This window comes from Lolium perenne, chromosome 7 (genome assembly GCF_019359855.2).
Source record: "Lolium perenne isolate Kyuss_39 chromosome 7, Kyuss_2.0, whole genome shotgun sequence".
NCBI classification, from domain to species: domain Eukaryota; kingdom Viridiplantae; phylum Streptophyta; class Magnoliopsida; order Poales; family Poaceae; genus Lolium; species Lolium perenne.
The window spans coordinates 51,347,988-51,358,709 of NC_067250.2; the positions used below are offsets into that span (position 1 = coordinate 51,347,988).

Here is a 10,722-nt window from a genome sequence, read left to right on the forward strand (position 1 = left end):
TGTTAGAGCTCAAGACGAAAATATCCAAGGTCCTGATGCAACTACTCATCTTGTTTGTGTCTCTTCAGTGTGTAAACCAACGACAAAACTTTAAGGGGGCAGCCTGCCTACATACCTAGGATGAGTACGTATGGTTTTATGGAAAAAGATGTGTGGTTGGCTGACCCCACAATTTGCATGGAGCTCCGCCATCACACGCCTTACTTTATAATGTTTCTTTGAAATTTTTAATCTAAGATAACTTCGTTGCAATCAAAAGGGGGACACACATCCGTATGCGTGTGCATGCACCAAAGACCTCCTTAGTCGCGTAATTCCTTTCACGGGGACCGAAAGAGGTCCATGGATACGATTAAATTTCTTAGTATTGTTGGTATGAGTAAATCCTAGGAGAGGATCTCATGCAATCTTACATTGCGATTAGAAAAATTTAACTAAAGTCCATATCATTTGTCATGGTCAACAAGTCAGTGAATAAGAAAATAAAAAAATTCAAAAGTCAAGAAAAGGTCGAAGATGAAAGAAGCCCAAACCCCAAAGTGATGATGGTATGAGAGAGCTTGGCCCAAGACTCTCCCATTTTTAATCAACCAGGGATCTTCTTGCTATTGACCTTTTGCATGGGCTCCCACGTATCTCCTCTTCTCCAATGTTGTTTTCTTCTCTCACTATGCGGCATGCGGCATTAGCACCAAACCTAATTGGTTGCCACGTATCATCTTTGTTGGCATTTTTTTTGCAGGTTGTTGACATTAAATTGGGCATCCATCTTTCTACTGCGATGTGCCCTCCGCCTAGTTCATAGGGCTTGCACATATTCCTAAATCGTAAATTTAGCAATGATAATATGAAATATATATTACAAAATATATATCATTAGGAAGTTTAAATATTGTACTTTTTAATGATATTATTTTTATATTATATAATTGATATTATGTTGGCCAAATTTAGAACCTAGGGATACGCGCAAGCCCTATGAACCGAGACAGAGGTAGTATTACTTAAATGACCATCGTTTAGTCTCGTAGGTGCAAGGTGCTAGTCATCTCTCTTATGCTTAGCTTACACATATCGTGCTGTGCTAAACTTTTTAATATCTTGCTATGAAAAGGTCGCCACTCTAGCACTAAAAAATGGGCGATTCAAAAAAGATAGACTACTAGTTCACCATAATTCCAATTCTAAATGCAACTATGGTGTTAGTGTGGACATATGGACCTCGAGCTCTGGTGAGGTCGCTGACTTGATATATTTGAAAATTATATTTTCAGAAGATTTTTTAAAAATATGAATATTTTTATAGGTATAAAGATGTTTTCTATCAACGTGATTTTTTTTTTTTGTAAAAAGTACCTTGCTTTCTAGGTTACACAAAAATCTCAAAAATATGGCTGTGAATAGGTATTGAAAAACTTGATTTCTGTCTTTAAATTTGTGTATGTTGTATAGATCATACTATCTGACAAGACAACTCGAACACCACAACTAGATCCACATGACGGTCAAGAGTACATGTGAACGAACCTCCACATATTATATATTAGGTTTCCTCTCTGTTTTCTTTTTGGCAACTGGCCTCTTCTTTTTGTTTTGTTTCGCAGAAAGCTTGGTGCACGTCGTGGACATTGCCGTGACAGTTCCAAACTCGTTATTTTTGGAAACTCAGCAGAAACAAGCACGAATTCGGGTAGACACAGCCTAGTTGAAGCGACTCCGGTCCGGAATCCCCAAGAACCTTCGAGACCAACCGGGGGCGGCCGCAGAGGTCTCAATTTAAACGAACCCCAAAAGCCTGGTTGAGCCGTCAAGTCGTACGCATCAGAAAACCCGCTCCAATCTGAGATCTCGACACGACACACCTCGAATCGAAACCCTAGCGGCGGCTATGGCGATCATCTCGGACATCCAGGAGGAGGAGGCCTCGCCGCCTCAGCAGCCGGCGGCGGCGGCCCCCGCGGCGGTCGACGTGGACCTAGAGGTCCTTGAGAAGGTGCTCGAGCGGAAGGGCGGCGCCCTCCCGTTCCTCCACGCGGCCATCGACGTCGCGCACAAGCGGTCCGACCTCTTCCGGGACCCCTCCGCGGTCAGCAAGATCACCGCGATGGCCTCGGCTTGCAGGGCGCAGGTGGAGGCGGAGGAGAGGAAGGCGCGGGACGCCAAGAGGAAGGCGGAGGAGTTGGAGAGGAAGGCGGCTGCCGAGAAGGAGAGGGCGGCGAAGGCAGCGGCGGCCGAGAAGGTGGCGGCGGTGGCAGAGGAGAAGGGCGCAGGGGGCTCGGGGGAGAAGGACGGCAGCAAGGAGGTGGAGAAGGAGGAGAGCAAAGCGAAAAGTGAGTACCCTGTTGCCATTGTCCTTCGATTATTGCTATTGCTGCTCGGCTTTGGTATTCCGATGCTTAATAATGTCACGATTAGTAATTTTGCTAGCTCGGAGCGTTTTAGTATCTTCTGCTTCGTCTAGGGTTTATAGATCGTAGGTCGTATATATGCTTTAAAACCTGGATTATTCACTAGTTGCGCGGTAGCTTGGTTGATTAGAGCCTCAGTTTTCCCCCAGTAATTAGGTGGCATATAATTTCAGATTGATGCTAAACCTGAGTGAGGTGGTGCTTGGATGCCTGCTTCAATTTATAATTCCAATTTAGAATCTGAGATAAACTGGAGCAGCAATACTTAAGTTGTACCCTGATTTGTGTAGTTTGGGAATATTGCTCACATGCCGGATTCAAATCTGAGGTGCTAGTAGGTTTTGGAGCCAAATGATATAGTAGCTACAAAATAAAATTGTTCTTTTCCCTTAGCTAATCATCTGTTTTTGTTGCACAGTTGCATCTATTGATGATGACATCCTCGATAGGATGTTCTTGCACCTGTTCAGTTCCTTTGATAAATTTACCCTCATTCATCGTGCTTAGGATAAAGTTCCGTTTCATCCATCAATTTTTTTCCCTTAAAGGCCAAAACCGACTCAGTTTGTGTAATGATTTACATCAGAATTCCATAGCCCATTGCAGTCTGGAAACACTTAAACCATAGTGTTTTCAACAATTGTTTCGGTTGCTCATACTTGGGTCTATGCCATACCATGTTGCTCTTGACTTGCTAAATGTAGGTATTATTTGTAATTTCTCCTTTCATGTGTTCATGAAAACCCCTGCTCCAGACTCCAGTTTTCACTCTGTTTCAGTTTGTACTTCAAAATTAACTGATGGCTCCAGACTCCAGCTATTACTCTATTTTAATTATTTACTTTGAGATATATTAACTAATGGTTCTCATTGGTCTTGCAGAACCAAATGCTGGCAATGGGCTTGATCTGGAGAAGTATTCCTGGACTCAGCAGTTGCCAGAGGTTAACCTCTCTGTTCCTGTTCCTGAAGGAACAAAGTCAAGGTTTGTTGTCTGTGAGATTAAGAAGGATCATCTGAAGGTTGGGTTGAAGGGCCAGCCTCCTATCATTGATGTAAGTAGTAGCAACTATAGAGCAATTTGTCGTATCCTTATGTGTGAAACCTTTTTGCTGATGGGTTGTATTGCTTTGTTACCAGGGTGACCTTCACAAACCAGTTAAAGTGGACGATTGCTTCTGGAGCATAGGTATAAATAACAAACTAATTGCATTTTGTGAAGTGTCCCACCTTAAGCCACTTGCTAATAAAAACATTATTTCCTTGTGATAATTTCTTCAGAGGATGGAAAATATCTGTCTATATTGCTGACAAAGCATAATCAAATGGAGTGGTGGAAATCTGTGATCAAGGGTGACCCTGAAGTCGATACCCAACGTGTGGAACCAGAGAGCAGCAAGCTTTCTGACTTGGATCCTGAGACTAGACAAACCGTGGAGAAGATGATGGTAAGCGATATGCACAATCTGATTTGTAAGACTACACAAGCCTTACAATTTCTTCAGACTCTAATCAACTTCCTCTCTCTGCTTTGCAGTTTGACCAACGTCAGAAGCAGATGGGTCTCCCAACAAGTGACGAAATGCAGAAGGATGATATGCTCAAGAAATTCATGGCTCAGGTATGTAGCAGCACTTCATCCTCTACCATAGGCATAGCTTGAGTTCCCATCTACCCTGGTGTCTCTGATTGAACTTACTTTCATTGCAGCACCCGGAGATGGACTTCTCGAGGGCCAAGATAGCTTGAGATTGGTTAGACCGAAGATGTTCTGGAAGATGTTGGATGGAGAAATCACTTCTACTTAGTATACTGCAGTTTGGGTGTCTTCTGTTTAGTGTCTGTTTGTGCTTATGATGGACACAGTTTTTGCGGTGTTATGGAAATATATAACTGAACTATGTTTCTTTGAGCCAATTATATGAGGTCTGCGTTTCGTTTCATGAGCTTGGTATTCCAACTCCACCGTGCACTTTGTATGGGACGTGTTTGATGGTTTGGTTTGTACTTGCCGTTGCCTGGGTTTGGGATTGTGGAATTTGCTTCCACAGCTCTGTGTCTTTCGTCTGGAACGGAACGGCGTTAACTCCCACGCCCATATATATAGAATATCATATTTAATATGACACCTGATTTGTTAAAGAGATTGGATCGGTGACTTACCCATTTAGTGAGTTAGGCAAAGTGCTGTTTAACATATAACTTATCATTCGCAAATGGATCGTGTTATGAATGCTACGGCTAAACCTACTGATCGGACTGTGAGAGGCGAAATTGTAGCTTTGGAATCTCTCTTAATTAAATCTCCTACTCCAGGTAGAATTTCCAGACGTTTCGTGTAGCTTTGGAATCTCTCTTAGTTGAATCTTCTACTCTAGGTAGAATTTCCAGACGTTTCGTATATGAACCTGTCCCAACAGGATTTATTGTTACCGATTCGATGGTCCCCATAGAATGTGGCTAGAGAGTGCATTATTGGGAACATATAGAACAATATTTCAGAAGACAAAGATGTAAGAAGAGAATATTCAAGTGAAAGAGAATTATATGTTTCCTTTCTTAAAAGCGGTGGTTCTTACTCCTAGTGCCCAAAGGCTTGCCGAAAGCAGGATGGGTGGCATCATTATAGTTTGAGTCTTTATCGATCGGTAGATTCAAGATAAGGTGTAGCACAGTCTGTCAGCGCATCTGTTTTGGGTATATAAACTTATCATTCGCAAAAAAATACTCTCGTGTCATAAAAGTATGTGGAAGATTTATCTAAGTTCAGATATATCTATACACTGAAAAGTTTTTAGATACATCTAAATTTAAACAAATTTGCGACATTCTTTTATAGTTGGAGGTAGTATATAATAATAACTTAAAGTGTCTAGGTACATCTAAATTTAAATAAACTTGCGACATTCTTTTATAGTTAGAGGTAGTATTATAATAAGAACTGATCATATGGGAGGTGCTATGGGTCTGGTCTCTTACCGAACTACATTTTTTTTAACAAATATATATGCTCTGTAGAACTTAGATTTGTTTTTTGAGAGTACTCTGTATAACTTAGATGTAAATTATTTATGAGACAAATACAAATTCACCGTTCTTTTCAGAACTAGTGTCATGACAAGCTAAACGTTGTGAACTAGTGAGCTACTAATGGACTACTCTCTCAAAGGGATTGGACCCTCCTAACCATGCCACCTTCCGAAGTCCTTGCACTGATTATTGGCTGGCAGATTCTGGAATTTCCAGAGTCTCCAGCACACTAGAATTGTCAGGGTGTCAAAACACCTTTGCTCTTTCTGAATCCTCTTCTAGCTGAGATCCACCATATTGTACTGAAACGTTGACTGCCGGCAATCAGAAGCAGCTGAACCGACCTTATCTTTGCATATACACAGCCCATGAGGATGTGGATCGTGGTAAAACACGCCGACGTAGTATCTTGGGAGTCCATGTCTGACGCGCCTGTGTGATGTCCATAGTCGATGCTGCAGGCCAGGCTAGAAAGGCAAAAAAAAAAAAAAAAAAAAATCAGAGGAGGCCAGCTTTTCCAAATGCAGCTGGCCCCTTCCATGCTAGCAGCTCCCTGGCATAGGAATAGCACTCCTAGCAGTCTAGCACCATTGTTCTCCTGGTCCGTAATCTCACCAACGCTTTCGACAGTTAGTTACCTCGCTCTCCAAACAGTCCGAAGCGCTTCCTGAGCCACAGGTTCCCTGCCAGCGCCAATGCTTCTGAGCACACCATCGCCTCCAGGATTGTTGGATCCGTTACACCATTGATAGTTCGTGCAGAAGCACCACTGAACATGCCATACCCATCACGGCATACATCACCCGCTGTCCATGTTTTCGAGTAGCTTGCACTTATCGTCCTCTTTGGCGTCGCCACAGACTGCTGGCCTTAGTACGTAATAATCTAATGATATTGGTACTCAAAGTTGTGAGAGCTTCCCACGACGACAAATCTGATAGAACCGAAATGAGTATTTGCACACAAATGTTGATTCAGTGAGGATGCATACCTGTCAATTGGCCCATTCAGGGTTCTTTCTTTGGCTCCTTTTGTCTGAGTACAAGTCCAGACTACTTTTGCACCAATTGTCTCTCATGGGAATATTTCTCTCATGCATCCTTTTAGTCGCAGGCGCCAACCCCATCAGACATGTCATTAGAAGTTCAAGGTGTTTTGTTCAGTTTTCTTTGAGATGGTCTCAGTGCAAATGACTTTGAGGGAGGAGCATATGTATCTACTTCCAGCCCGATAGTTTCAGCATCTAGTCTACTTACCAGTAATCTTTACACGAACACATACCATCCCTAAAATGATGGAACCGGTTCCTGTCCCTCACTATGATCTCACGCTCAAATGCGCAAGATATGAACTTTGTTGCCTCATGGCAGTCTCGGCAAACTCGCAGATTCTTCGTGATGCGCATCGTATCCCCAGGCCTCGTGCACAGCAGCCCAAAGGCTATGGCCAGCTTCTCGCTGTGGTAGAGGAGCGAAGTCTCTTTCACTTCGTCCGTGATGTCGTGCAGGACATCGCTTGTGTCAACCACGTAGCCCTCTAGCCTGATCTTCCTCATCATGTCCTTGGCCATGGCGAATATGTCCTTCTCCTGGGGATGGCATAGGCTCCCGCACTGGAACTCGCAGACTTTGCCCTCGATTTCGATCGTGGACCGCCCTGCCTCTTTGCTCACATTTCTCTTGTCCATCAACTGACGGACCTTTGCAACGTCAGCCCACCGACCAGCGCTGGCCAGGAGGTTGGCCAGCAGCACGTACCGTCCACTGTTCTGGGGATCAAGATCAATCACACGCCATCCAATTGCCTCGCCTAAATCAACATTCCTGTGAATCTTGCATGCTCCGAAAAGTGCTCCAAGGACACCAATGTCTGGCTCCATTGGCATGTCGTCGATCACCTTCTTAGCTTCCTCCAGCAGCCCAGCCCTCCCAAACAGGTCGACCATACAGCCATAATGCTCCATCTTGGGCACTATGCCGTATCTCTGCACAATGCAGTTGTAATAGTGGCGACCCTCGCTGACCATCCCGGTGTGCGCGCAGGCGGTGAGCAGGTTCACCAGCGTGACATCGTCCGGCGCCACGTTCTCCCTCTCCATCCGGTGGAATAGCTCAATGGCATCCTTGCCCCTCCCGTGCACCGCCAATCCACCGATCATACAGTTCCACGACGTGAGCCCCTTCGCCGGCAGCGCCTGGAACAGACGCCACGCCTCGTCAACAGACCCGCACTTGCAGTACATGTCGACCACCGCTGTCGCTAGCTTCTCATCCATCTTTATGCCGCTCTGCTCCACCCACCGGTGCACCTCCCTCCCGCGGGCCAGCGCACCAGCCCCAGTGCAGGCCACCACCGCGCTCGTGGCGACAAACCCATTCCCCTCTAACCCGAGAGCACGCATATGGTCAAACACCTCCAGGGCTTCCAAGAACCGCCCAGCCTTGATGTACCCCGTGATCATCGAGTTCCAAGAAACTAGATTCCTCTCGGGCATGGAGTCGAACAGCTCCCGCGCGTCGTCCACGAGGCCGAGCCTGCATAGACCGCCCACCATGGTAGTCCAGGACACGACGTCGAGGGCCGGCGAGAGGGAGCCGCCGCCGAAGAGGCGGGATGCGAGGTCGGCGCGGCCGTTGGAGAGGTAGGCGGCGAGGAGCGCGTTGACGGAGTGTGTGTGGGAGTGGAAGTTGAGCTTGAGGAGGAGCGCGTGGAGCTGGGCGGCGAGCGGGAGCGGCGCGGCGGGGAGGAGCTGCGGCAGGGTGAAGTGGTCGGGGTGCAGGGGCAGGGAGAGCATGAGGGCGAGGAGGGCCGCGGCGTGGCGCGGCGGGAGGGAGGCGAAGAGCGGGTTGAAGAGCGCCGGGTGCGGGTCCGGGTGGTGCGCGAGGAGGCGCGCGGCGTAGGGGAGGCGAGCGGGGTCGCGCGCGAGGAAGGCGAGGAGGCGGCGCACGTGGGCGGGGTGGGAGGCGAGGCCGAGGCGGACGAGCTGCGAGTGGTGCTGCTTCAGCTCGGAGATGGTGGTGATGGGGATGGGGATGGGGATGGGGCTCACGCTGGCGGCGGACATTGCCGGAGCTGGGATGAAGGGGCGACCGACGCCGGGCTGGGAGAGCAACTCCCGCCTCTGGTGGGATAAGACACACCGTGGCTGCCAACTGCCTCCGGTATATTTTCCCCAACATATGCAGCCTTGTACGGAGTATTTTCAATCTTTTTGCTAAGGGAAGAATATGTTGAAGATAACTATCTCACAAATAGAGTGTTGGTCCGTGTGTTATGTTAGGTTGAGTGATGTAGAGGATTCATCTAGTTGGATGCTTACTAAATCTTGAAATTTCTCTATCCACATGTGCTTAGCTTTGAAAATGTGCCACATAGGCGCATGTGGTTTGTGCCTGTCCCACTCAAAATAAAGGTTACTAGGAAGCTTGGCCCGGCGTGGCCCTTAGATGTTAAATTGTTGGTTAAATTTTATAGAAACACAAAAATATTGAGTTGCTAACAAACGACATAAGTGCCGGTGTTGAAGCAGGGTTGAACTAACTTAAAAGTGTAACTATATATCCATGGCTCAAAATTATTTTATTCCTGGGCTCGTAGGTGATTTTGAGGCAATGGAAAAATAGGGTTGTACAAATAGAAATTAATGTGACCGCGAGGGGGTAGTATGGCAGTATCGCTACATTGTAGCTGCAGTGCCTGGAGTGAGGGAATTGTGCACCGACGACAAACGGCGAGCCATCTAAAGAGGCGGCACACTGGGAGTATTTTTGTTTTCAAAGTGGCTGCAAAGTAAGCCAGTAGTATTTTTCTTGGCTCAAACAAGAGTCGGAGGTAGACGGTGAAGTAAGTATATTTTTTACTACATTGTTACGAAAGGAGACTATAGTATTTTTCCCGGCAAAAAAGGTGGTGGACGGTAGAGCAACTATATTTTCCTGGCATAAAGCAGTAACTTTTTCTATGATAAAAAAGGTGACAAATGTTAGAGTATCTTTTTATGAAGTTTCCGTAGAAGAAGGCGGTAATTTGCTATTCGAATAAAAGAGGCAATGAAATATGGAGTATTGTTCCAAAGTACATATTAATATTTTTCCAAATAAAATAGGAGAATACTATTGACAAATTATCCTTGACGAATTACACACCATTAGATAATTACTATTGGATAGTTACCCCATGTGAATGGTTGATGGCTTAAAAAGCCCTTGGCAAACAATTACAAACAAAGAATTACTGTTTGTGCACCATCAAAAAAATATTGTTGCGAAATTACCGTCGGCGAACTATGCATCATTGAACAATTCTTGTTGAGAATTTACCCGCCATTAGTGCTTTAGAAGAAGGTATGTACCGACAAATTGTTGTTAGAAAAATAATATAGCGCGTTGTACCGGAAAATTATTGTTCATGTTGTTCGAAAAAAACTACTGTAAATAATATCAAGAACAAAAATTTCAAAGAAATGCAGAATTACCGGTACAGAATTGTGAATCATCCTCGAAGAATAACTGTTGAGTAATTACCGTCGGGAAATTATGGCTTGAGTTGTAGATTTCTACTGGAAATTTGCTTCTTGAAAATCACCGGTAAAAATATTGTAACGTGCACTGTTGAAAACCAATAGCAAAAATTACTGAAGCGAACGCTTTAGCGGATTGTGCATGGATTATGTTTTGGCCGCTTGATGGAGATCTAATGGTCCAATCACTAGAAGGCACTATTTATGGACGGTTTACTGTTTATGTGAACAATAAAGGAGACGTGGGAGGCTAAGAAAGCTCTATTTTATCCGGCTTTAATATATCTCGCATAAAGCAGTAATATTTTTCTATGATAAAAAAGGCGACAAATTTTAGAGTATTTTTTATGAAGTTTCCGTAGAAGAAGATGGTAATTTGCTCTTCGAATAGAAGAGACAACAAAATATGGAGTATTTTTCCAAAGTACATATTAATATTTTTCCAAATAAAATAGGAGAATACTATTGACAAATTATCCTCAACGAATTACACACCATTAGATAATTACTATTGGATAGTTACCCCATGTGAATCGTTAATGGCTTAAAAAGCCCTTGGCAAACAATTACAAATGAAGAATTACTGTTTGTGCGCCATCAAAAAAAATATTGTTGCGAAATTACCGTCGGCGAACTATGCATTATTGAACAATTCTTGTTGAGCATTTACCCGCCATTAGTGCTTTAGAAGAAGGTATGTATCGACAAATTGTTGTTAGAAAAATAATATAGCGCGTTGTACCGGAAAATTATTGTTTATGTTGT

The 10,722-nt window shown here is 44.7% G+C and overlaps 2 protein-coding genes across 4 annotated transcripts; one reads left to right on the top strand and one right to left on the bottom strand.

Moving 5' to 3' along the window:
* The first annotated feature begins 1,727 nt into the window (after positions 1-1,727).
* On the top strand, positions 1,728-4,351 carry LOC127317546 (protein BOBBER 1). The gene is made up of 6 exons (XM_051348102.2): positions 1,728-2,330; positions 3,291-3,463; positions 3,549-3,597; positions 3,690-3,856; positions 3,946-4,029; positions 4,119-4,351. The coding sequence occupies exons 1-6, from the start codon at positions 1,889-1,891 to the stop codon at positions 4,155-4,157; spliced, it is 954 nt and encodes a 317-aa protein (XP_051204062.1). The 5' UTR covers positions 1,728-1,888; the 3' UTR covers positions 4,158-4,351.
* A 1,083-nt stretch (positions 4,352-5,434) lies between these two features.
* LOC127317544 (pentatricopeptide repeat-containing protein At5g06540-like) lies at positions 5,435-8,605 on the bottom strand. 3 transcript variants are annotated; one of them, XM_051348100.1, is made up of 3 exons: positions 6,695-8,605; positions 6,430-6,538; positions 5,435-6,323 (listed from the first exon to the last, which is right to left on the bottom strand). In XM_051348100.1, the coding sequence occupies exons 1-2, from the start codon at positions 8,500-8,502 to the stop codon at positions 6,433-6,435; spliced, it is 1,914 nt and encodes a 637-aa protein (XP_051204060.1). In that variant the 5' UTR covers positions 8,503-8,605; the 3' UTR covers positions 5,435-6,323; positions 6,430-6,432. The 3 variants fall into 3 exon arrangements, with proteins under 3 accessions (XP_051204060.1, XP_051204059.1, XP_051204061.1); XM_051348099.1 differs by having other exon boundaries at positions 5,435-6,538; XM_051348101.1 differs by having other exon boundaries at positions 6,430-8,604.
* Between the last annotated feature and the right edge of the window lie 2,117 nt (positions 8,606-10,722).